Below are 21,957 nucleotides of genomic sequence, written 5' to 3' on the forward strand. Positions count from 1 at the left end.
GCCACACGTGTCACTGCGGAAAGTGCTGTTGGAAGGGGTTGGCTAGAGCGTGCAAAGCATATTCAGACGCTCGCTTCCAAAGCCCAGCCCTGCCCGTGTGATTTTGTGTTGACCTTACACTTTCTGGGTCTTAGTTTCTTCATCTGTGCAATGGGGCCCATGATGGTTCCTATCTTGTAGCATCGTAGGAGTTCCTGGATGCCAAGACACTTGGAAGGGCGTTGGGATTACAGCCAACGCTCTAAAAAGTATTAGCTATTCCTGTGATGTCTCCATTTCTACTTCTCCAGAAATTGAGGACCAAAAAGGAGAAAGAGTTTGTCCAAGTTCACAGAGCCGGGAGGTGGGGGAGCTGAGGCTTGATTCTGTAGCTTTCTGGTTCCATAGTGGCTCATTCCTGTCACCTGTTGGCAGCCCCTTCTGGGCGAATTTCTGAAACTCATTGTTCCCGCATATGTTCCAAGGGGGGGCAAGAGACTCCACTGGGCCCTCCGTCCGGGACAGCTGCGCAGGAACAGAGCAGAGAACCAGCCACAGCCCCGGAAGTGGCTTGTCCATCCTGGGACCTAGCCCCTGGCTTGCGATTCTTCGGAGGGTGGAGGAAGGAAGCCAGACAGCCCTGGGGAGAACAGTGTCGATGTGGCCAAGCGGGTCCCAGCAGCTGGGGTTGTGACGACCTGTGTGGGTGCTGCCCCGTGGGAGTGATGACCCTGTACCGGGGACACAGTGCTCATCCCTCCCACTGTGACCATGCCCTGGGCTTGCTCCGGGAACTGCATGGAAGGATTGAACTGTTTTCATTAATTTCTCTTTGGGGAGGGGGAAGGTGCTGCTGCTGTTGCTGCTCTGGTGGTTTAATTTTTAAATTGGTTCGTTTTAGCATGAGGAGTCACTGTGCATGTCCTTTTTCTTGTAATGCAGGAGTATATTTGATTGTTGTTTTGAGGACTTTTGATATATTTTCCACACATAAGATTTTTTTATTTGGGATAGATAGATAAAATTTACCTAATAGAGTCAAATTTTTTGAAGATTTTATTTATTTATTTGAGAGAGAGAGAGAGCACATGAGCAGGAGGAGAGGCAAAGGGAGAGGGAGAAGCAGATTCCCCGCTGAGCAGGGAGCCTGATGCAGGTCTCGATCCCAGGACCCTGAGACCACGACCTGAGCCTAAGTCAGACACCTAACCCTAAGGCTAATGATTTTAAATACACAATTCCGGGACATTTAGCACAGTCACAGTGTTGTGCAACCATCCCTGTACCGAATTTGAAAACACTCTCACTGCCCCGAGGAGACCCCATTATTATTCAACACTCCCCCCCTCCTCCCTGCCCCTGCCCCTGGTGACAGCCACCATACTGTCTCTAGGGATTTGCCTATTCCAGATGTGCATATAAACGGAGTCATTGATGATGCGGTCTCCTGTGCGGGCTGCTTGCCCCGAGCTTGGTTTCAGGTGTATCCACGTTGTGACACGTCAGGACTTCCTTACCTTCCTAGGGAAATACATCCCAGGAGAGGGACAGACCACGTTTGCCTATCCATTCACCCATCAGCAGATGTTTGGGTTTCTCCCACTTTTTGGCTTTTACAAACAGTGCTCCTCTGAACATCTGCAGGTGCCGTGGACCCCAATTCATGTGTTGAAATCCTAATCCCCGGCGGGATGCTATTAGGTGAGGACGTGGGGCGGTGATTAGGTCAAGTATGGGATCAGTGTGCTCCCTCTCTGCGCTCCCTGTCAGGTGAGGACACAAGAAGGCAGCTGCCTGCAGGCAAAGAGGGGCCCTTCCCCCAACTGCTGTCACCTTGATCTTGGACACCAAGAGTGTCCTCTATAATTAACATCTTATACAAGTGTGATACATTTGTTACAACTGATGAATGAATGTTGATACTTTATTATTCACTGGAGTTTATGGTTACATTAGAGTTTACTCCCTGTTGTGCATTTCTGCGGATTTTGATAAATGCCCGTCATACACCTACCATTGCAGGGTAATACTGAAAATTCCCTCTGCCTCATTTACTTATAAGTAAACTTATAAATAAATATGATTTATTTTTATGATGAAAATTTTCAAAATTTTGCTCATAAAACTTTATGGTTAATGAATATTTGAAGCCTTGGAGAAATGTTAAGTGAACACTGTGCATAAAGAATAAAGCACTTTAAATATTTTATGCAGGAAATGATCACTTGGTTGAGTGTCTGGTTCCTGGTTTCAGCTCAGGTCATGGTCTCAGGGTCATGGGATTGAACCCCCTTTGAGCTCCATGCTCACCACTTGGAATTCTCCCTTGGGATTCTCTCTCTCCCTCTCCCTCTGCCCCTCCCCCTGCTCGCACTCTCTCTCTGAAATAAAATGTTTTTTTTTTTAAGATTTTATTTATTTATTTGACAGAGAGAGATACAAGTAGGCAGAGAGGCAGGCAGAGAGAGTGAGAGGGAAGCAGGCTCCCTGCCGAGCAGAGAGCCCGATGCGGGACTCGATCCCAGGACCCTGAGATCATGACCCGAGCCGAAGGCAGCGGCTTAAACCACTGAGCCACCCAGGCGCCCTGAAATAAAATGTTTTTAAAAAGGTACGCATGTGGGGCACCTGGGTGGCTCAGTGAGTTGAGCCTCTGCTGTTGGCTCAGGTCATGATCTCAGGGTCCTGAGATTGGGATCTCTGTTCAGCAGGGAACCTGCTTCCCCCCTCTCTCTGCCTGCCTCTCTGCCTACTTGTGATCTCTGTCTGTCAAATAAATAAATAAATAATCTTTTTTAAAAAAAGGTATGCATGTGTATTATGTATTAAAGGTATGTACAATCATGATTTGTCCATATATTGTATTCTTGATACACACACAGAGACGATCTGCACCATTCTGTGTGTTTTAGAGATATACACACAACTAATCTCAACACCGATGAGGTTGAGAATAGCATTATCCGCATTTTACAGACGGGAAAGCTGAGACACAAAGTGGGTGAGTAACTAGTTCAGGGCACATGGCCAGGGGGTATTAGGCACACGGAAATGCACAAGAATGTGAAAATAGTTTTTATCTCTGGGCAGAAGTAGGAGAGGTGTTCTTGTTTGCTTGTGGTGTTGTTTTTGGAAACTTACAATTTGTCCAGGACTGGGTCAGCACACTTCTCTGTCAAGAGTCCGATCGTGGCTGTTTTTGGCTTTGTGGGTCAGAAGGTCTGGGTCACAGCTGTTCCACTCCACCATTGGAGCAGGAAAGCCCTCGTGTAGGACACGGAGGAATGGGCTGTGTTCCAATAAAATGTTTTTTGCGGAAGCTAGAATTCCACTTGCCATGGGATAGTATTCTTTCGTCTTCCCCAACCAACCGTTTAAAAATGACTCAGCTCGAGGGCCTTTGAGTAACAGGAGACAAGCAGGACGGCAAGCATTGCGCTGGGCACTTTATCTACAATGTTTCTTTAAGATAGATAAGCAAGGGGGCGCCTGGGTGGCTCAGTGGGTTAAAGCCTCTGCCTTCGGCTTGGGTCATGATCTCAGGGTCCTGGGATCGAGCCCCACATCGGGCTCTCTGCACCGCGGGGAGCCTGCTTCCTCCTCTCTCTCTGCCTGCCTCTCTGCCTGCCTCTCTGCCTAGTTGTGATTTCTCTCTGTCAAATAAATAAAATATTAAAAAAAAAAAAAGATAGATAAGCAAGGCTGTAGGAAAGGCAGGTCCCGCATCAGCAGCTGGCCGCAGGGGCCCGGGGCTGGGTGTCTGCCAGCCTCCTGGGCGGGAAAGGGCATGCGTGGGAAGGGAGCTTGGTCCTGGGAGTCTGGGAGGGCAGCGGGTGACCAGAGTCCTGTTTGTCTTGGAAGGAGAACATCCATCCCACATCCTGCCCCACCATGCGCAGGTGCGAGCTGTTTCTGCAGACGCCGCTGCTGATTCTGCTCTTCCTGGGACTGGCTGGAGCCTGCATTCCCCGTGAAGGTGACGTCCGCTCCCACTCCCCGTCTCCTCTGCCTTTCTGCTTGCAGTGGGCAGGGGCAGGGCTGGCTCCAGACGGTCTCCAGCAGTCCGACCAGACTCCTGCTGGTGTCAGGTGTAGACACCCTCGTTTCCCGGTTCCCCGGAGGAGACGGGAGGGTGGGCGAGCCCTGTAAGCCAACAGCCCTACCAGAGCCCTGCCTTGGAGAAGGACTGGCGTCTGAATCTGGTTTTGTCATGAGCTCTTGGTGCCTTTGGCGGGGAGACACTGCTTGAGTAAGCCTGACCATCCTCATCGGACCAAAGGGCATCATGAGCATCTCAAGTCCGTTGACCTTCTGTGTGTCATTGACGTGGTTATGTTTGCGTATTGCCTGGGAGTGGACATTCCTATGGTCACGGAGCTCTAGTGAGACCCCAGATCTTTACCATGTAAGGACACCACCTGTTGGAAAGAGCACTTGAGTCTCATCACAAAGCTGAGTTCCTATTGCCTCATTTGCTGCACAGATGTGCATTGAGTTTCTGGCTTGTTCCCTGTGCGCAATGCTGGGAATGCAGTGGGTGAAAAGAACAGACATAGTCCCATCCTCCGAGAATTCTCATGTTACACAAATAAGCACTTCCCAGCGTGGACATCGAGAGAAGGGCTCTCTGGATAAATGACGTTTTGAGGGGAGATGCCAATGGTGGGTATGAGCTGGCCAGCCAGAGTTAGGGAGACAGTCCGGCTGGGGACTATGTACAAAGGCCCTGGGGCAGGAAGGCACTGGGTTCCTTCATAGATCTGAGAACAGCCTGTGTGTCTGGAGCATGGTGGATGGGGAGAGGGACAAGGTGGTTGGGGATGTCACAAGTAAGAATGGAGAGGAGGCAGAAACCTGCACACAGGGGCTCTTGTGGATCAGATTAAGATGTGGCTATTACAAGGCTGTCAGAAAGGGAGTGTCATGTAGGGGAGTGTGTGTGTGTGTGTGTATGTTTAAATGATCAATCTTGGTCCTAATGAAGAATAGATTGGGCAGGAACCAGGGTTAGGGAAAAACAGAAGTGAAGAAAGACTCTTATAATTTTATTTTTCATTTCATTTCATTTCATATCTTTTGCAGCTGGATGATTGGGCTGCCCTTAACTGAGTTGGGACAGTTCTGCAGAGCAATTGATTTTTTTTTTAAACTTTACCTTGAAGTCATTTGAGACATACAGAAAAGTCACAAAACTAGACTTCCCAAATACCCTCCTCCCCACCTCCCTTCACATTACCATCTCACCCAAGCACAGCACAGTGACGATAGCCAGGACCTTGACACCATTACAAAGCTACACCTAAATTACAGAACCTGTTCCAGTTTTACTAGTTTCCCCACAAATGTCCCTTTTCTATCTGAGGATCCCATCCAGGATCCCACATTGTCCCGAGTCATCCCATCTCCTTACTCTTGCCTTAGTCCTTACAACTCATGGCTGAGTTGGCCAACCTTTCACAACCTTGACCCTTTCAAAGAAGAGCCCTGGTCAGATCTTCTGAAGAATGTCTCTCAGTCTGAACTTGTGTGAAGTTGTCTCATGATTATGTTGTTTGGGGTAGGAAGGGCACAGAAGGGGTGCGTCATTGTGTCTCTTTACCTGAGATGTTAACCTGGACTGTTTGGTTGTGGTGTGTCTGCCAGGGTTCTCCATGGTCCAGTAACTGTTTCCCCTTGTAACTAACGAGTATCCTGAAGGAGGCAGCTGCAGACCCTGCAAATATCCTTTCTCTCCTTAAACATTCGCCCACCAGTTATGGCGCCCACTGGTGGGTCTTGCCTGCAAAGACGATCACCATCATATTCGCTCCATGGTGATTCTCTATTTCTCTTGTTCCTTCTACACATATTCATTGGAATTCTTCTGTGAGGAATATGTTCGATTTGTTTATTCCAGTATTCATCTATATCACTGTGAATGCATGGGTGTTTATTTTATTAACGAAAAATAACATTACTTTTTGGTGGGTGGGCGGGTGATGACCACAAAGTCTCTTAGGGACACGCTGTGTTTGAAGAACCTGGAGGAAGTTCAGGACATTCATTGGTTGCGGGTTCCATTCATGAGACCAGGGCTGGAGATGTTAACTCTGTACCAGCATCTCTCTTCCCAACTAGTCTTGTAAATGTCTACAGAGCAGGGGCTGAGTCTGAGTCATGGCATCCTCAGCTTCTGGCATACGGCAGTGGCCAAATGAATGTCGGTTGAGTGAATGATGGATGGGGTGACGGGTGGACCTGAGTAGATTATCGACACACACTGTGGGTGGGTTATCAGTCTCCTTGAGCAACACAGTGATCTAATGCTGAATTCTCTCCTTACTTCCTGCTCCTGTTGGAACCTGGATGGCTAACACTTTTGCTTCCAGTCGCCATTGAAGAAAAAAGTAAGAACTGTGTAACCCCCAAGCTAGCTCCCATATGTAATCCCCATAGCTAGCTCCTCTCAGATTCCTTCCGATGTCAAGACCCCTCAGGGAATGCTGGGGAAAGGTTGGACTCGGGTCCGGCACACAGGCATTGTCTTGGGGGCAGGGAAGACCGGTGGGCAGTGAAGACACAAATGCTCCATGAAGGCATAAAGACATTAACTGAGATGGATAATGTTAGCATTAATCCTACTCTCTTCCTTGCTTTTATTTTCCATGTCAACCCACTGACTTGTGGTTCTGTTGCCCTTCCAGTAAAATGTAAGTAAGTCCTACCACTTTCCCCCTACCTAACAAGGGAGACTTTCAACCCGAGAAGAGGTGTAAGGAAGAGGCAAAATTGTTGACCACCATGATCAACCAGGACAGATTCTGGGAGAGGCTCTCAGTCCTGACTCAGGCTCCAAACCCAGAATCCGCAGATCCCAGAGGGCAAATAGGTAGGCTTCAGGGAGGTCAACAAGCCTTTGCAATCACGTGTAAAACTGAGTGTGCAGGAGACAGACAGAGGATCAAGAATTGGTGTGGTTTTCTGGGAACGTGGACTTTATAGCTTTGATCAGACTTTCAGTAGGATCCGTGAACTTCTGCTCTAAAAACTACAGCTGGATTGGAATAGATTGTACGTATTCATTTGGTTGGTTTTAGTCAAGAAAAACATGGGCAGAGTGGAGAAGCTCCCCTTTTTTCTGAGTATTGACCTTCCTGGTCTCCACTGAGAAGTGGAGATGACAACTGGTGGAGGGGGAAATGTCCGCCCCAGGTAACTGGTATCCTTGGGGTTCTTTGACTTTAGGATAAATGTGTCTCTAAAGGGGTCCAGGGCTCTTAGGAAGGGTCCCAGCTTTCAATCTTGTTCCTTATCCTATCTGGGGACCTATGGGGTACAAGGAGGTATGAAGCCTGACTTGATTGATTTCATATTCTTCCTGAAACTTTATTGGGAAAACGACGCCCGCTTGCTGCCATTGGTCTTCTCCTTCCTGGGGGTTGCCCATCAACAGTGCTGAAAGGTAAGACTCTTGGCCCACCTGCCTCCCTTTGGTTTGACTGTGCGTGCCCGACAGGTAATTTCTGCTGCACTTCAGAGGGTCTTTCTTCTCCTGGCTGTCTACAGCCTAGCCTCTGATCTAGAAAAGTACAAAATCGAGTACTAGAGTATCTCGAGGAAAACAAAATACTGCCCCCTTTCCTCTCTCCCCTCCCTCTAGCCAGTCAATTGATCAATCAATCAAACCCAGCTGCCCAGAAATTGAGCACATTTTCATAGTTCCATATGGCTGAAGGAAAGCCATCAGCCCAAGGAGCTAAATCTGAGTCCTAGCATGGCGGAGCGATGATCGGTGACCATTCCCCAGCTCCCTTCAGCTCCTTCCAATGTCAAATGCAAAGACTCCAGCCTCCCCCAGGGTTCTGGGTTGCAGCTCCTTCCTGCCCAGCACCACCCATCGTGGACTCTACTCCCCAGCCTGTTCCTGACCCCCACCATCTCATTTTATGTTTGGTTTTCTACCTGGGGCTCCTTCCATGACTGCCATTCTGTACCACATCTGTGATCTTGACCACTACCCATGCCAACTCTTCTGGATGGCGACTTCAGGAATCCTAAGTAAGTCCCTTCCACGCTCGTGATGGCTTTGGACTGTGAGCTTTGGTGGGGGACTCGGAGCATGAATTTCTGAGCATCTCCTTGTTCTTGGACCAGAGGGATCAGACATGCTCCCCCTTTAAGAACTCAGACACTGGCAGAGAAGAGAGAAGAATAAACAGAAATGATATTAGAGACAAGGGATGCTTGCCGGTGATGATGGGGAGAGGGGGCGGTGGGAATATTGAGGGAAACCCTAGATTATGCCTGAGACACTGTAGCCATACTCCTAAAGAAGGGAAGTTGTTCAATCTGTTGAGCTGGGGAAATCCATTTATTAAGACTATTTCTTTGTTCATATTTGCTTACTGTGAGGTGTATCTTCTTCCTCAGGTATGATGACCAGGTTGTCAACGGATGGTAAGTGGGAAACCCATACCCTTTCTGGTGTTCCCCTTCTCTTGTTTACAAGGTTATGCAGACTTACGGATGGAGTCATTTACTTATTTATTTAAAATACGTGTTTTATTTATTCATTTATTGGGAAGAGCCATTTTGACAGCGTCCAGTCCCATTGTGTTTCTTTGAATTTTAAGATGATGGAAATTTTTCACTCCTGCGTGGCAGAGCTGGGACTCTACGTGGTAGTTATTAGGCTGTAGATTCTTGACATTATAAATCTAGCAGATGCACGTGGGAGACGTCGAGAGCACATAAAATCAACGATAGAAATCTTCTCCTCATTCCTTCCCGGGTCCGTCCGGTCTTTGGTGCGTTCTTGCCAGAAACATTCACACATACTTATGGTTACCCTCAGCTTTTTGGGTTAAAAATGTTATGCCTTTCACCGGAACTTGTCTCTTTCTTTCAAAGACCTGAACAATATTTCACTCACTCTGGTGTAATTTAATGAGTCTCCTGGTCACAGAACTTTTGTTTCCCCTTATCTCCGTTTCCGCTCTGCTTCAGTTCATGTTTATGCTACAACATGCTCGCGCTCCTTCAATTTTCTTGCTTTTCCCGTGTTTGCATTGTCTTATGTGTGAGAGAAACTCCTAACAAGGAACCAGCTGGGTCCAGGGCACAGGCATCTAAAATGGGGACAGAGGTTGAACGCATTTACGCTCCCACCAAGGGCCAAAAAGAACGCACAGGGAATTCTCTAACTTCTTGATTTTCGATGCTGGGATGGCTGGAAAACCTGGGTCCTCTTTTCGTACAAACAGGGACGTAGGACATGGTGGGAGTTCTGCCCACATTCATGTGCCGGCCCTAGGACCACTTAAGTTTTTCTTTAAACGGACTCAGTTCTTTTACCTACAGAGAAAACTCTAAAAGAAAACAAGACACCACGTGAGAAAGTAGAAAGCCAGCATCATTCATTATAAGCAGACACTGTGTAAAAATATATACAAGGAAAATAAAATGTTAGTGAATTCTAACACGATGCTGGTCTCTATTGAGACTTCATCAGAAGCCTGTTCTCCCTGCTTTGGTAGAAAGAGCTTTGGAGGCAGGTGAGAGACAAGCCAGCATCATTTTCTGGGGAATGGTGAGGGGAATAGCTCCCCACTTGACCCCCAGGCTGCTCCCCCCACCCCGAGATCTCTTTAGCCATCACCGAGGGCTCACACCCCACTTCCCAGGGGATGCCTATGGCCCCAGATGCCCGGAAGAGGGGGTGAGAGCTGGCCTTCCAGAAGCAGATGTGGCTGGAGCTCCAACCCACTCCACTCCTTTCCTGCCGAGTGACCAGGGACAAGTCGGTGTTCTTCCCGCAAACCAGGGCTAGTGCTTATGACGTTAAGACAAACTATACGAACAACTCAGTGCCAGGGAGCTGGCTAGAGCTGCCAAAGCCGCCCAGCCCATGCTCTGTGGGTTCCGGACTCCAGACCCCTCTTTGCTGGCTTTGCTGCTTGGAGAGAGCAGGTTCATCAGCCGGGGAGGGCTCCCTGCCGCTGGATCCCAGGAGAAACCCGCTTGTGTCTGCAAGTAACGAGTCGCAGGGAGGGACTCTCTCTCCTGGGAACTTCTCCCCTTTGGTCCCAGGCAAGCTAGAATGGCTGGTCATCCTGCTAGAATTCCATTTTTATGACAAGGACACAGGCGTGGGGGTGGGGGGGCACATTGCTGCGGGTCAGAAAGCCAGTGGGCGTAGAGCTGGGACCTGGACAAGGGTCCAAATCTTGCAATGCCACATCCCTGTTGTTAGGAAGGAGTCTGAGGGTCTTCAGCTCACCTGCAGGGCTCTGTGTCGTGTAGCTCCCCACACTCTTGGGCCGTCAAAATTCTTCCAAAGGCCCAGGCTCCCTCCTACCCAGCACCATGCCCTCGCTGTTCCCTCTGCCTGGGATGCATCGCTATCCCCGCTTCCAAAGTCCTCCCGCGACTAACCCTACTCGTGTTTCAGGTCTCAGACACAGGGACAGTGCCTCCGAGATGCCTTCCCTGGCCCCCCCACCAAGGTCAGCAACCACACCCCCTACAGAACCCCGCAGGTTCACCCAGACACACTACTGGCCCTTTTCACTGCTTCTCTGACTTGACTCCCTGAGCTCCAGGACCTTGTCCGCTTTGCCGCACATGTGTCCTTGTGCCTTGCACACAGTAGAAGCTCCATCCAGATCTGTGGGAGAGAGACTGACTGCACGATGGAGTTCAAGCCTTCATCGGCCTCATCTCCAGGGGTCCTTTGCTGCTGCTGTCTTCTGACCGGTCAGGGACACGCGCCTGCCGGCATCTAGGCTCCCAGTCTTAATGCCCATTTCTTTCTCTACCCCGTGCCTCCATCGGGACCCGGCTGCCTGCGTTCTCCCCTCCAGACAGGACCGAAGAAGAAAGTGAGTACCGTGTCCTTGAGATTACATTCTTGTAACCCTCTCTGGGCCTTGAAATTCCTTAAAATACATGGAAAAGGGTTGGTCCAGACCCTGGCCTTTAGACATTGGCCCGGGGCCAGGAGCACAGTCGGTAGAAGCAGACTCCATTGGAGATGCTCAGCCGTGGTGTGCTGCCACCAGGTGGTGAACCCTTCGGGGGGAGATGGCGTGGGAAAGGGAGCTTCTCTCCTCCTCCTCCAAGGCCAGGGTTTGTCCATCTTTTAAACCCATGGCCTAGAGGAAGGTCTGGGACACAGGGCTGCACAAGTGTTTCTGGAAGGAAAGGAACGTCCCCTACAAAGGCTAATGCCTGCTCTCTTTGTTAATTGGAGGAGTTGAAGAGAAATAACGGGGGAGTGTCTGTCTCTGTGCCATGAGTGAGTTCTCACAACAGCACTATGAGCCATAGGGAGCTCAAGTCAGAAGACATGACTCCCCCAAATGCTGATCATCAGAAAGTTGAAAAAACAAAACAAAACAGAACAGAACAAAATGATTTTCCGAGTTTCACCCACAGTTTTTGCATGAGAATACCAATAGGAGGGATTGAGGAACCCGTTCTGTCAAGAGGTGACTCAGATGGTTGGAGAACCACTGAGCTAGAGCAGGAGTTGGCCAACTAGAGCTGGCCCACTTCCTGTTTTTTTACAATAAAGTTTTATTGACACCAAATCACGCACATCCATTTATGCATCCTCTATGGCTGTGTTCTTGCTGTCAGGACACTCGCATAGTCACCACTACGACTGCTGACCCGCCAAGCCTAAAACAGCTACTATCTAGCCCTTTATGGAAAGAAGATGTTTGTTGGGGCACCTGGGGGTGCTCAGTCGGTTAAGTGTCTGGCTCTTGATCTCAGGGTCATGAGTTCAAGCCCTGTGATGGGCTCCACAGTAGGTGTGGAGCCTAGTTTTAAAAAAAGAAGATGTTTGTTGATCTTTGAACCGGAGCAATGCCTCATAGGGTCTTTATTCAAAATTAGGATCCCATCTCAAATTACCTGGAGAATCAGGACATCTGGGGCAGAGCTTCAGGCTCCTTGGTTTTTTGTTTGTTTGGTTTTTTTTTTTTTTTAAAGATTTTATATATTTATTCGACAGGCAGAGATCACAAGTAGGCAGAAAGGCAGGCGGCGGGGGGGGGGCAGGCTCCCTGCTGAGCAGAGAGCCCGATGCGGGGCCTGAGAATAATCCCAGGACCCTGAGAACATGACCTGAGCCGAAGGCAGAGGCTTAACCCACTGAGCCACCCAGGCGCCCCAGGCTCCTTGTTTGTAACAAGCTTCCCAGGTGGTGATCCTTGGACAGGCTAGTCTACTCATACGGACCCACCAACATCCACTCCATAAGCAGATTATTTCGTGGGGCCCATCATAATTTACGGGGGCTCAATTGGACAGATAAAGAAGTGGTGCGTTCCCCTCAATCTTCAGTCCCAAGTCCCACCTCTACTCTCCCCTTCAGGTGGAGAGATGGTGAATCCCTGGTACCCACCTGTGTTGGGTCACAATGTGGCTCTTCTAAACGCCCTTGGTGACGGTGTGGGTCTCCCTTCTTTCACTCATAAAGCAAGGTGATGATGTCCGTGTTATTTTAAGATGGCTTCCCTATGGCTATGAGATAGATGAGGATTCAATAAAACAAAAATGTTTTTTAAAAGAGTGCACAAGGAAACTGGTGATCTGAGCACGTTCTATTGTCTGAGCACTGGCATAGTGCTCACATCAGTTTACTGTTTTGACAATGTCCTCTGGTTACATAAGATGCCACCATTGGGAGAAGCTGGACGGCCATCACACAGGATCCCTGTGTGTACTATTTTTGCAATATTTTGTGAGTTCATAATTAATACACAATAAAAAGTTGAAAGTAATTTTAAGGTTGTTTAATGAAGGGATAATGGCGTTGGGGCGCTGTTAATGTGGTCTTACTCGCTTGCCCACTCTTTTCCATACTGACTTCCTGACTTCCGGTTCTGCTGCACCCTCCAGTGAAAAGTGAGTTATTTTTCTTTTTTTAGGGGTTATTGGGGTGTGTTTGGGTGCTATGAAGTATAGGAAACAAGAAAGAGAAGGGGGTCTTTGAATTGCTCTCTTCGATTTAGGGCCCAGGTTGAGAGAGACCCTCTGCTGGGGGATCTCAGTCTACACCTACTGCCCCTACCTCTGCAGGAGGCTCGGGGTGAGCTGTAGGGTCCACCTGCCCCTCGAGGCTGTGGGGATCATCGGGACTGGGTGCCTGGGACTCGGGTGGGTCCGAGGCTGCAGGTATGACCGGGTATGTGAGCACGTATGCATATGAGGTCTCCAGACCTTATCAGATTCTCAAAACCCGAGGACCACTGCCCCAGAATTCAAGGACGTATTGAGTTACATGTAAGAGGTACAGCCCACTCTTTCCTGACCTCAGCAGAGAAATGAGATAAAATGGATCAAGGGGATCCTTTGCAGATAATCTTTCTAATCTCTGGGGGGTGAATTCCCCCATCTCCTCGGGTACCTGCAGCTTCTGGCCACCTGGACAGATGTGTCTCCAAAGGGGACAAGTGTAGTAGAAGCAACCCACACTGGTCCCCAGAGCATCCCATGAAATCTGGGGGATCCCCTCCTTTCCCTCCTAGGGGAGGGTCTCTTTGGGAACCATCAGGGTGGGGTGAGCTCGGAAGGAGCCATTAAGACCTCAGTCCCCTCCTTTCTGTTTCTGTCGGTGCCCAACGACCCCTACTGGATGTTCGCCTTCTTGCTGCCTGCATCTCAGCAGTACTGAAAAGTAAGATTCTGGTTTCACGTCGTCCCCCTCCCCCAGCTTTGTTCCCTTTTTTGTCTCTGTGAAGGGGTCCATTCCTAGCCACGGATCATCTCTAGAGAAATTTCTTTAAAATCCAGGGACTTGAAAAAAATTGCTGTCCTACTTTGACTTTCAAAAAGGTGGGGTGTCCTATGGGAACCAACCTCCCCCCTCACCTCAGGGATATGGCGATGAAATGGTGATGACAATGAGGATAGTAATGAAAATCCAGTAAGAATTTCCCAAATGTCGGGCCCTGGAGGCGGCACCTTTGAGGAATCAAGCTCTGTCCTCCCCCACAACGTCTTCGCAAAGTCAGCATTTTTCATCCCAAGTCTGCGAGGGACTTACAACACGGGACACTAAATATAAGGGGAGGGCTGGTGGCTGCCTTCCCAGCTTAACCCCAATCCAATGCAGGTGTCTTTAGCCGTTCGCTTCTCCCCGACCCAGACAACAAGGCTTTGGATGGTCTCCCCTGTTCACTGCCAAGTCCTAACTGATCACCACGCCCCTCACCCCGGGCTCTGCTCTCATGGGCTCCCAGTCCCCCCACCTTCTGATCTGGTGATGGTGATGTTTCCTCCTTATGGCCTCGTCTCTCATGACTCTCGGACTCAACACTCTGGACTTCATCCGCCCCCATGGATTGCCTCCCGGACACCGTTTCCCCTGCATGGGCAACACCAGAGATCCTAGGTAAGAATCCCATTCCGAGCACGCTGGGGGGGTTCGGTGGGAAGCTTGTCTGGCTTGTGCCAGGGTATGTGCCAGGACCCTGTGGGGCAGCGAGAACCCCAAAGATGAACCCCACACGCTCGCACATCTGTGCCAACTCGTAGTCTGTTGGGGGAGACGATGGTTATAAGGCAGTAGGGATCCGTGTCCCGAGGGAGGTGCCTGGAATCCAGGAGGGCTTCCTGGAGGAGAGAGAGCTTGTGTTGAGCTTGTCAGATTGGGGACTCGAGGGCACTGTTCATGCCGCCCCTCGCGGTGCTCAGGTGGCGCTGTCTTCTGCAGGTTTGCTCAGCCTCCAGGTGTTGAATGGTGAGTAGTGCGCGAGCCGTTTGGCCCTTCTGCTTGCCTTCACGCCCGTGCACCGAGACACAGAGCTCTTCGCTCCTCTTCTCAGCGTGGGAAGAGAAATTTAGAGATCACCGAACCCCGCACTCCCCCTCTCACCTTTGTGGCTCCATCATGAGTGGTTCAACATTTTGGTTGTTCCTCCCACAAATGCTGGTGAAGACTAACTCCTCTGGGCCACATCTGGCTCTAGGAGCCAGAAAGAGTAGGGAACCAAACGGGTGGAAATAGGTGCCTGCGTGAGCTTGCATTTGAACAATATAAGTAAAGGAAGTAGGTGAAGCGTCTGCTGGAGGTGGGTGAGTCCTGTGGACACGGAGGAGAGAGGGAGAAGGAAAGACAGTGTGGGAGAGGTTGACAGGTTTCTAGCGGGAGCTGAGGGCAAGTGACAGTTCAGCAGGGAGCCAGGTCGACTGCCTTGCTGCTGGCCGTGCCAGGGTGCTCCAGGCACAGGGAACAGAATGGGCCAAGGCCACGAGGCAGGCAAGTGCCTGTGGACCACGGCCACGAGGAGGCCACGGCATCCTCTCCCATCCCCATCCGAGGCACCCGGAGGCACTGCTTCTCTCCCTTTCATGCTCCCTTGATGATTTCCTCTTCTCCTTCTTCTTCTCCTTGTTCGCTTTTAGAAGAAACAAGCGGTTGCAAGGAAGGAGGTAAGGAAGGAGGTAAGTTGTGCATTTGTACCTTTTCCTGCCCCGAGGACAGTGAGCTCCTTCCTCCCGGTTTCCGAAAAAGCTGCAAGAAGAGAAGCCTCCAAGTAACCACGGGCTGGGTGTCTGTGCCCGTGAAGGTGTCGGTGGGAAGGGCAGCCAGAGCCCTCGGGCCACCCTGCTCCTTCGTGCTGCTCACGGGTGCCAAGGAGACCCACCACACTGAGGTAGGCGTGGGACCCATTCCTGTTCCCCCTGGAAATGACATGTCAGTCCCCAGCGTCAGGGCTGCGTGGCCGAAAACCGAGAGAGAAGAAGCCGGGCAAGAAAATTGAGGCTCCGGGTGGCCCAGATAGTGGCCAGAAGTACTTAAAGAAAGCTTGCTGTTATTAAGTTCACAAATTAGATGAAGAATTTCACTAGGGAATTATAGTTTATTAAAAAAAAATAGTCAAGTGACAATTCCAGAACTGAAAGTATATAACTGAAATGACGAATTCAGGGGTTGGTCGTAACAGCTGAGAGCACGATCAGGGAGCTAGAGAATGGGTCAAGGGGAAATACTCAAAGGGAGCCACGGTGGCTAAATGAGCAGAAAATACACAACACACACAAGACTTAGACCCAGTGAAGCTGCGACATACGCGAAGTGAGAATTTAAGAAACTGAAGAGAGAGAAAATGAAACTGAAGTGATATGTCAAGAGTTAATGGCTAAGAATTTTGCATTTTGGTAAAAAATAACCATCAACAACAGATTTTTAAAAGTTCTGAGAGGGGCGTCTGGTTGGGCTCAGTTGGAGACTCATGCAACTCTTGATCTTGGGGTCGTGAGTTTGAGTCCCACGCGGGGGGTAGAGATGACTTAAGAAAAATCTTAAAAAAAAGAGTTCTGAGAACCCCAAGGGGAATGACTATAAAGGAAACTACTTCTAGGAAACTTGCCACAAAATAGTTTAAAACCACAGACAAAGAATATTTTTAACTTCTCCCTCCCTTAAAGAGACAGAATTTGAAAGGAAAGTCCTCCCATAAGACATAAGTCTCTGAAGTAAAAGGAAGCCAGCATACGATTCTGACACCAGACACTGCTGGTTCAGAGTCAAGAAGTGTTCCGAGGGACAAAGAGGGACGCTGAAATTGAGAAAGAGATTAATCCACCGGGAAAACATGCCAGTTCTCAATCTGTTTTCACACAGCAGCCGGTTTTTGCATAAAAGGAAAAGCAGGGCAAACGACAAGAAGAAGTAGAGGCATCCACGACATAGTGGGCAACTTGGACACCTCTTGCAACAGGTGACGGGACAGGTAGATAAAACTGCCTATGGAACGTCTAGAGAGCGACGAGCAAACATGACGTGACTGACGTGGAAACTCTGAACCCAACCCCACGGGAATGCACAGCCTCTTCAGTGAACGTGGGATTACTTTCCTTACCGAAATTGGCTGCACGTTTGTTCACAAAACGAGCCTCAGTCAACTTCAGGTTGAAGTCATTTATTGTTTATTATTCTTTTTTAAAGATTTTATTTATTTGACAGAGAAAGAGAGAGAGATCACAAGTAGGCAGAGAGGCAGGCAGAGAGAGGGGGAAGCAGGCTCCCTGCTCAGCAGGCAGCCTGATGTGGGGCTCGATCCCAGGACCCTGAGAGCATGACCTGAGACAAAATTGAGTTGGACAACTGAGCCACCCAGGTTCCCCAAAGCTTTTTTTTTCCCCCAAAAAGATGTTATTTATTTGTATCAGAGAGCACATGAGCTTAAGTAGGGGAGGGGTAGAGGGAGAGGGACAAGTAGACTCCCCACTGAGCACAGGACCCAGTGTGATGAGGGGCTGGACATGGAGTTCGATTCCAGAACCCTGAAATCATGACCTGAGCCGAAGTCAGACGCTTAACTGACTGAGCCACCCAGGTGCCCCGACAAAGCTTTGCTCAGAGAGAAATTTATAATCATAAATGTGTACATTAAGAGAAAGGAGGGAAGGAAGGTGGAAACGCAGAAAATCGATGATGTGAGTACCTATTTAAAGAATTTCAAAAAAGAGGGTGCCTGGGTGGCTCAGTGGGTTAAGCCGCTGCCTTCGGCTCAGGTCATGATCTCAGGGTCCTGGGATCGAGTCCCGCATCGGGCTCTCTGCTCGGCAGCGAGCCTGCTTCCCTCTCTCTCTCTCTGCCTGCCTCTCTGTCTGCTTGTGATCTCTCTCTGTCAAATAAATAAATAAAATCTAAAAAAAAAAAAAGAATTTCAAAAAAGAGAATGAGATTAAACCCAAGCAGAATAAAGGAAGTGATAAAAAGCCAACGGAAAAAAGTGTACACTAGTAATCAACAGTGCTAACAGCTGGTCCTTTGGAAAAGACTGATAAAAATGTAGTTCTCTAGTATTGCTGATGAGAAACATAAAAACAGGAGAAACAATCACCAAAATCAGAAAGGAGGGATCCTGCAGGTATTAAAAGAATAATAAAGAGAATAGTTTGAAAGACCTTATGCTGGTAAGATGGCAAGTGTAGACAAAACGGACAAAATCCTAAAAAAACGCTGAGGACCAAAAGTGAAACAGAAGAAGGCTGGACTATCTGAATAATGCTTTGTCTAAGAAACCGAGTCTGTAATCAAACTAACTTCCCACAAAAACAAACACACACTCCCGGGGGCAGATGGCTCTTAGGGAGACGTTACTGCGTACACAGTCGAAAAAATCAGAGGTTTTCTGCATGTTATACTCTGCTAAAATGTTTAGAATGAGAAGAGCAGGAAAGCCTGCTGGGGAGGGCAAGGGACATTGGCACACCAGGTTAGGTCCAAGTTAGAAAGATCCTCCTGGCACCCTTGTGGCTGAGGGCTTCGAGGAGGAGAGGAGGACAGCTGGTGAGGCAGGCGCCTTGGGGCCGAGCGGAGGGAGGGGGAACCGGCAGCAGGAGACCCAAATGTCCCTTGGAGGAGCAGGCAGGTGGAGATGTAGCGTGGAGTTCGGGAAGGGCAGGGATTTCCAGGCGGGAAGGGCACACCTTCAGCTGGCTTCATTCCCTCCGGGTCCTCCCAGAGAAGCTCTCCCTGGCCACCACCGCCCCCAAGAAGCCGCCAGCCAAGCGGACCAGATGGAACATTTTAAAATGCGCCTACATGATGGTCACCTTCTTGTTCGTGTCCTACAACAAAGGAGACTGGGTAAGAAGGAGCCCTTACCGAAGGGAGTGGGGGAGGGGGAGCAAGAGGAGGGAGGGCGTGAGGAACTGCCAAGCAAGTGAAGGGGTAGGAGAGACGCCCCTCTGTGAATAGAACCAGCCCTCCTTCCTGCCCACCCTTACCCCTTCCCTCCTCCCTCCTCCCCACAGCTCCTCCCCACCGCTCTCCATGGCCCCCTCCTCCCAGCCTTCAACCTCAAGCTTGAATAGAAACGACCCCCTTCTGTACTGACACAGCCCCAGACGATCCTCTGAAACACTATCGTCCACTCCTCCTCTCTGCCTCTGCCTCTGTCTCTCTCCACGGAAGGCAGGTTCTTAAGGACCCAGTCATTTCCTAAGAATTACACAGAGGTAAGGGGACAGAGTGTGGATCAGGACCTGGAAGACCACAGCCAAGCAGTGGTTCAGTTCATCACGCCTCCAAGTGTTTGTATACGCAGCAGGTCCCTTGCTGGACGCTGGGGACTACACGGCCCCACGAAGTCCCTGGACCCACAGAGATCACATGATAGGGGCAGGACAGACAGGAAATGAGCCAGGAGCCCCAGGAAAGGAAGAAATCCAGGGAACCTCTCGCAGCCTGTAGGGCAGTGGGCACCTCCTCCAGAGAAGGAGGGGGGACCTGAGAAGCGGCCTTGAGAATTGCAGGGACAGCTGTTGCGAGCTGAGAGAACATGCAAGGCGAGGACCCCAAGGCCAAAACGTGCCTTTGAGGGACCAAGGGAAGATGTGCGGGAGTTGAGAGGGGCAGTGGGGGTTCAGATCCCGAAGGGGCCTCCCAGACCATGCCACGAAGGAAGCTTTCATTCCAAGTTTGGTGGAGAGCCATCCGCGAGATCTGAGTCCAAGTGCGGGAAGGTCACTGTGGCTTCTGCGTGCGGACAGTGATATGGCATCAGGGCAAGAGGGGAAGCAGAGAGACGGCGAGGAGGCGGCCCTGCTTCCCTGGGCAGGATGTGTGGTGATGGGAGTGGGCATGAGGAGGACCTCGGAGCAGGTCTACAAGAAGTGCTGGCGGCTTGGCTGGGTTGGGGGAGGGAAATGGTACCAATGAGCTGGGTTGGGTTTGGGTGGTTCTCCACCTGGCGGTGGGGATAACCTTGTCACCCAGAGGACGCAGTAGCGTCTAGAGACACTGTTGGTGGTCCTGCCTGGGGAGGGGGAGCCATGGCATTTAGTGGGTGGTCTTAGACATCCTACATGGCGCAGGACAGCAACCCCCACGGCAGGGATCTGGTCCAGATGTCAGCAGTGAGGAGGCTGCGAAAACTCCCCGTTAGGGGCTGATACCCCCCCACCTTAGGAGATGGGGGAGAATGTGGGACGTGAGCCTGATGGATCAGGGAGCCCCCAGGATGTCACAGTGAGAGCAAAGGGGGGGACAGGAAAGAAAGGAAGGAAGGAGTAGAGGAAAAGGGAGGGGAGGAACTTGACCTGCCTCACCCTGACCAACCGTGTCTTCCTGTTTCTGGTTCACTTCCTCGTCAACCTCCCAAGTGTTACTGTCACTACTGCAACACCGAAGAGGACATCAGGTATGTTATAGCTGGGAAGGGCATTTTGTCCACAACTGGGGTGGGGGGCTTGGCCCCGTTGCCTTGAGGCTGAGAAGGGAACCCCAGGTGGAGGATCTTGGAGTTGTGCTCACCAACAGTTAACGCTTACCCCTCACGGCGTGGGGGCAGGCTTCACCACCGTCCAGCTATGGAGCATTTCCCCAAACGCTGGTCAACTCCCGGCGTCCCTGTGGGCGAGCTTGGTCTGGACACCTTTGCATCAGGCTTCATTTGCCGAAGAGCCTGTTTTCAAGGTCATCTTCAAGGTGCAGGGCTCGGTTCTTTGTTCTTTCTTACCGCTGAGTCGCAGTTCGTCGGACAGCTAGACCACATTTTGTTTATCCGTCCAACAGCTGAAGGACCTTTGGGTTGTTGTCACCTTCTGACTGTGGTGGAGAGCGGCGCTTCGAACATCTGTGTGCACCTTTTTGCTCGAACCCTTGTTTTCCCTTCTTTCGGGCACACGTAGAGCCGTGGAAGGGCTGGGCCACCCAGGAGTTCCGTTCAGTGTACTAAGGAGCCGCTCCAGGACAGATCCTTGATTCATTACAAGGGTTAAATAGTGAAATTTATGTGATGCAGATTTTACCTCAATTTTAAAAACTATAAAAAGTCGGGGAGACTGGAGTCACGCTGAGGTTGTTGCCTGTGGACCCCTACACTACACCGTGAGACCCCCCAGGAGGAAGAAGTCCACCTGATCAATCCTGGGGGCCCCAGTACACAGGGCAAACCTTACATACTCCCTCCAGGCTCCTGTGTGCCCAGCTGGGGGTACAGTGAACCTGGGGCCGCAGGGGGGCTGCGGGTCAGAGGGGCGGGGCATGGAGGTTGGGGGCTGGGGATGGCAGAGTATGGGGATGTTGGGGTCTGAGGCATGGAGGGGTGAGGGATCGGAGGGGTCAGGAGCACCCAAGGGCCAGGGACAGAAGGGGGTGGGGGACCCACGGGCTGCCGCAGGGGAGGTCCCCATGGTCACCGAGCTCACCATGGGAAGGGTAAGTGGCAAGCAGGGGAGTGGAAGGCCTAGCTGTGAGGGGAAATATGGAACTGGAGGGGTGGACCGTTCCCACTGAGAGGCAAGAACCCGTGGGAGGAGGAGGCACCTGCTGGGAGTGACGGAAGGACCCCTACCCCCCCCCCCCCAGACTTAGGGCCCCGTGTTCCGATTGGTAGGCACACCTGCCTTTCTCTGCTCTCTGTCTACCCCCTCAGGACCGACCCCTGCTGCTCTTTCTAGCAACCCTGCTCCGTCTCAGCTTGGCCCTGGCCAGTCCTTCATCTGCCCTGTAGTCTCGCCTCCCGAGAAGCCTGCCGGCCCCAGAAGGCCAGTTTGGAGGGTGAAGAACTGGGGTCCTCTGAGGGCGACACCTGTCTGCCCAGAGGCACTGCGAGAAGGTGTCCCTGAGGGTCCCAACAGGCCCAGGGTGAGTGAGCACCAGGGGTCTCCCCACAACTGATCTCCCTGGCCTTGCTCAACCTCCCCCACTGTTTCTCTGATTAAACCTACACTAGCTGAAGCAGTTGAAGGCTCAGTTCTTCCATTCACGAGGGGCCAAGAGTGCCCAGAATCATATATGCCATTTCCGGCGATAACCTTCAAGGAACTTCTGCTAGGCTGCCTGCTGCCGAGGTGAAGAAAATACAGCCCAGAGGGATGATGATTAGTCCAGGGTCAAGTGACGGTGCTGGGGTTTGACCAGGTTTGACTCATCACAAAGTATTTTTATTTATTTATTTTTATTTATTTATTTTGTACAAAGACTGAGGAAATAGGGATCTGAAGGTGGAGTGAGCCCAAGACTAAGCT

General features: G+C 50.6%; 1 protein-coding gene across 1 annotated transcript; it reads left to right on the top strand.

Moving 5' to 3' along the window:
* Positions 1-3,870: 3,870 nt before the first annotated feature.
* EDDM13 (epididymal protein 13) lies at positions 3,871-21,587 on the top strand. The gene is made up of 7 exons (XM_045986823.1): positions 3,871-3,878; positions 4,003-4,124; positions 14,684-14,710; positions 15,376-15,402; positions 18,447-18,571; positions 20,089-20,126; positions 21,363-21,587. The coding sequence occupies exons 1-7, from the start codon at positions 3,871-3,873 to the stop codon at positions 21,385-21,387; spliced, it is 372 nt and encodes a 123-aa protein (XP_045842779.1). The 3' UTR covers positions 21,388-21,587.
* The last annotated feature ends 370 nt before the right edge of the window (positions 21,588-21,957 follow it).

The sequence above is a fragment of the Meles meles genome, chromosome 19 (genome assembly GCF_922984935.1).
Source record: "Meles meles chromosome 19, mMelMel3.1 paternal haplotype, whole genome shotgun sequence".
NCBI lineage: Eukaryota > Metazoa > Chordata > Mammalia > Carnivora > Mustelidae > Meles > Meles meles.

Bases quoted from the DNA above. Each gene is read 5' to 3' on its own strand.
- EDDM13 (XM_045986823.1), top strand. The intron at 18,572-20,088 runs GTAAGAAGGAGC...CAACCTCCCAAG, and splicing joins CCTACAACAAAGGAGACTGG to TGTTACTGTCACTACTGCAA. The intron at 20,127-21,362 runs GTATGTTATAGC...CTACCCCCTCAG, and splicing joins AACACCGAAGAGGACATCAG to GACCGACCCCTGCTGCTCTT.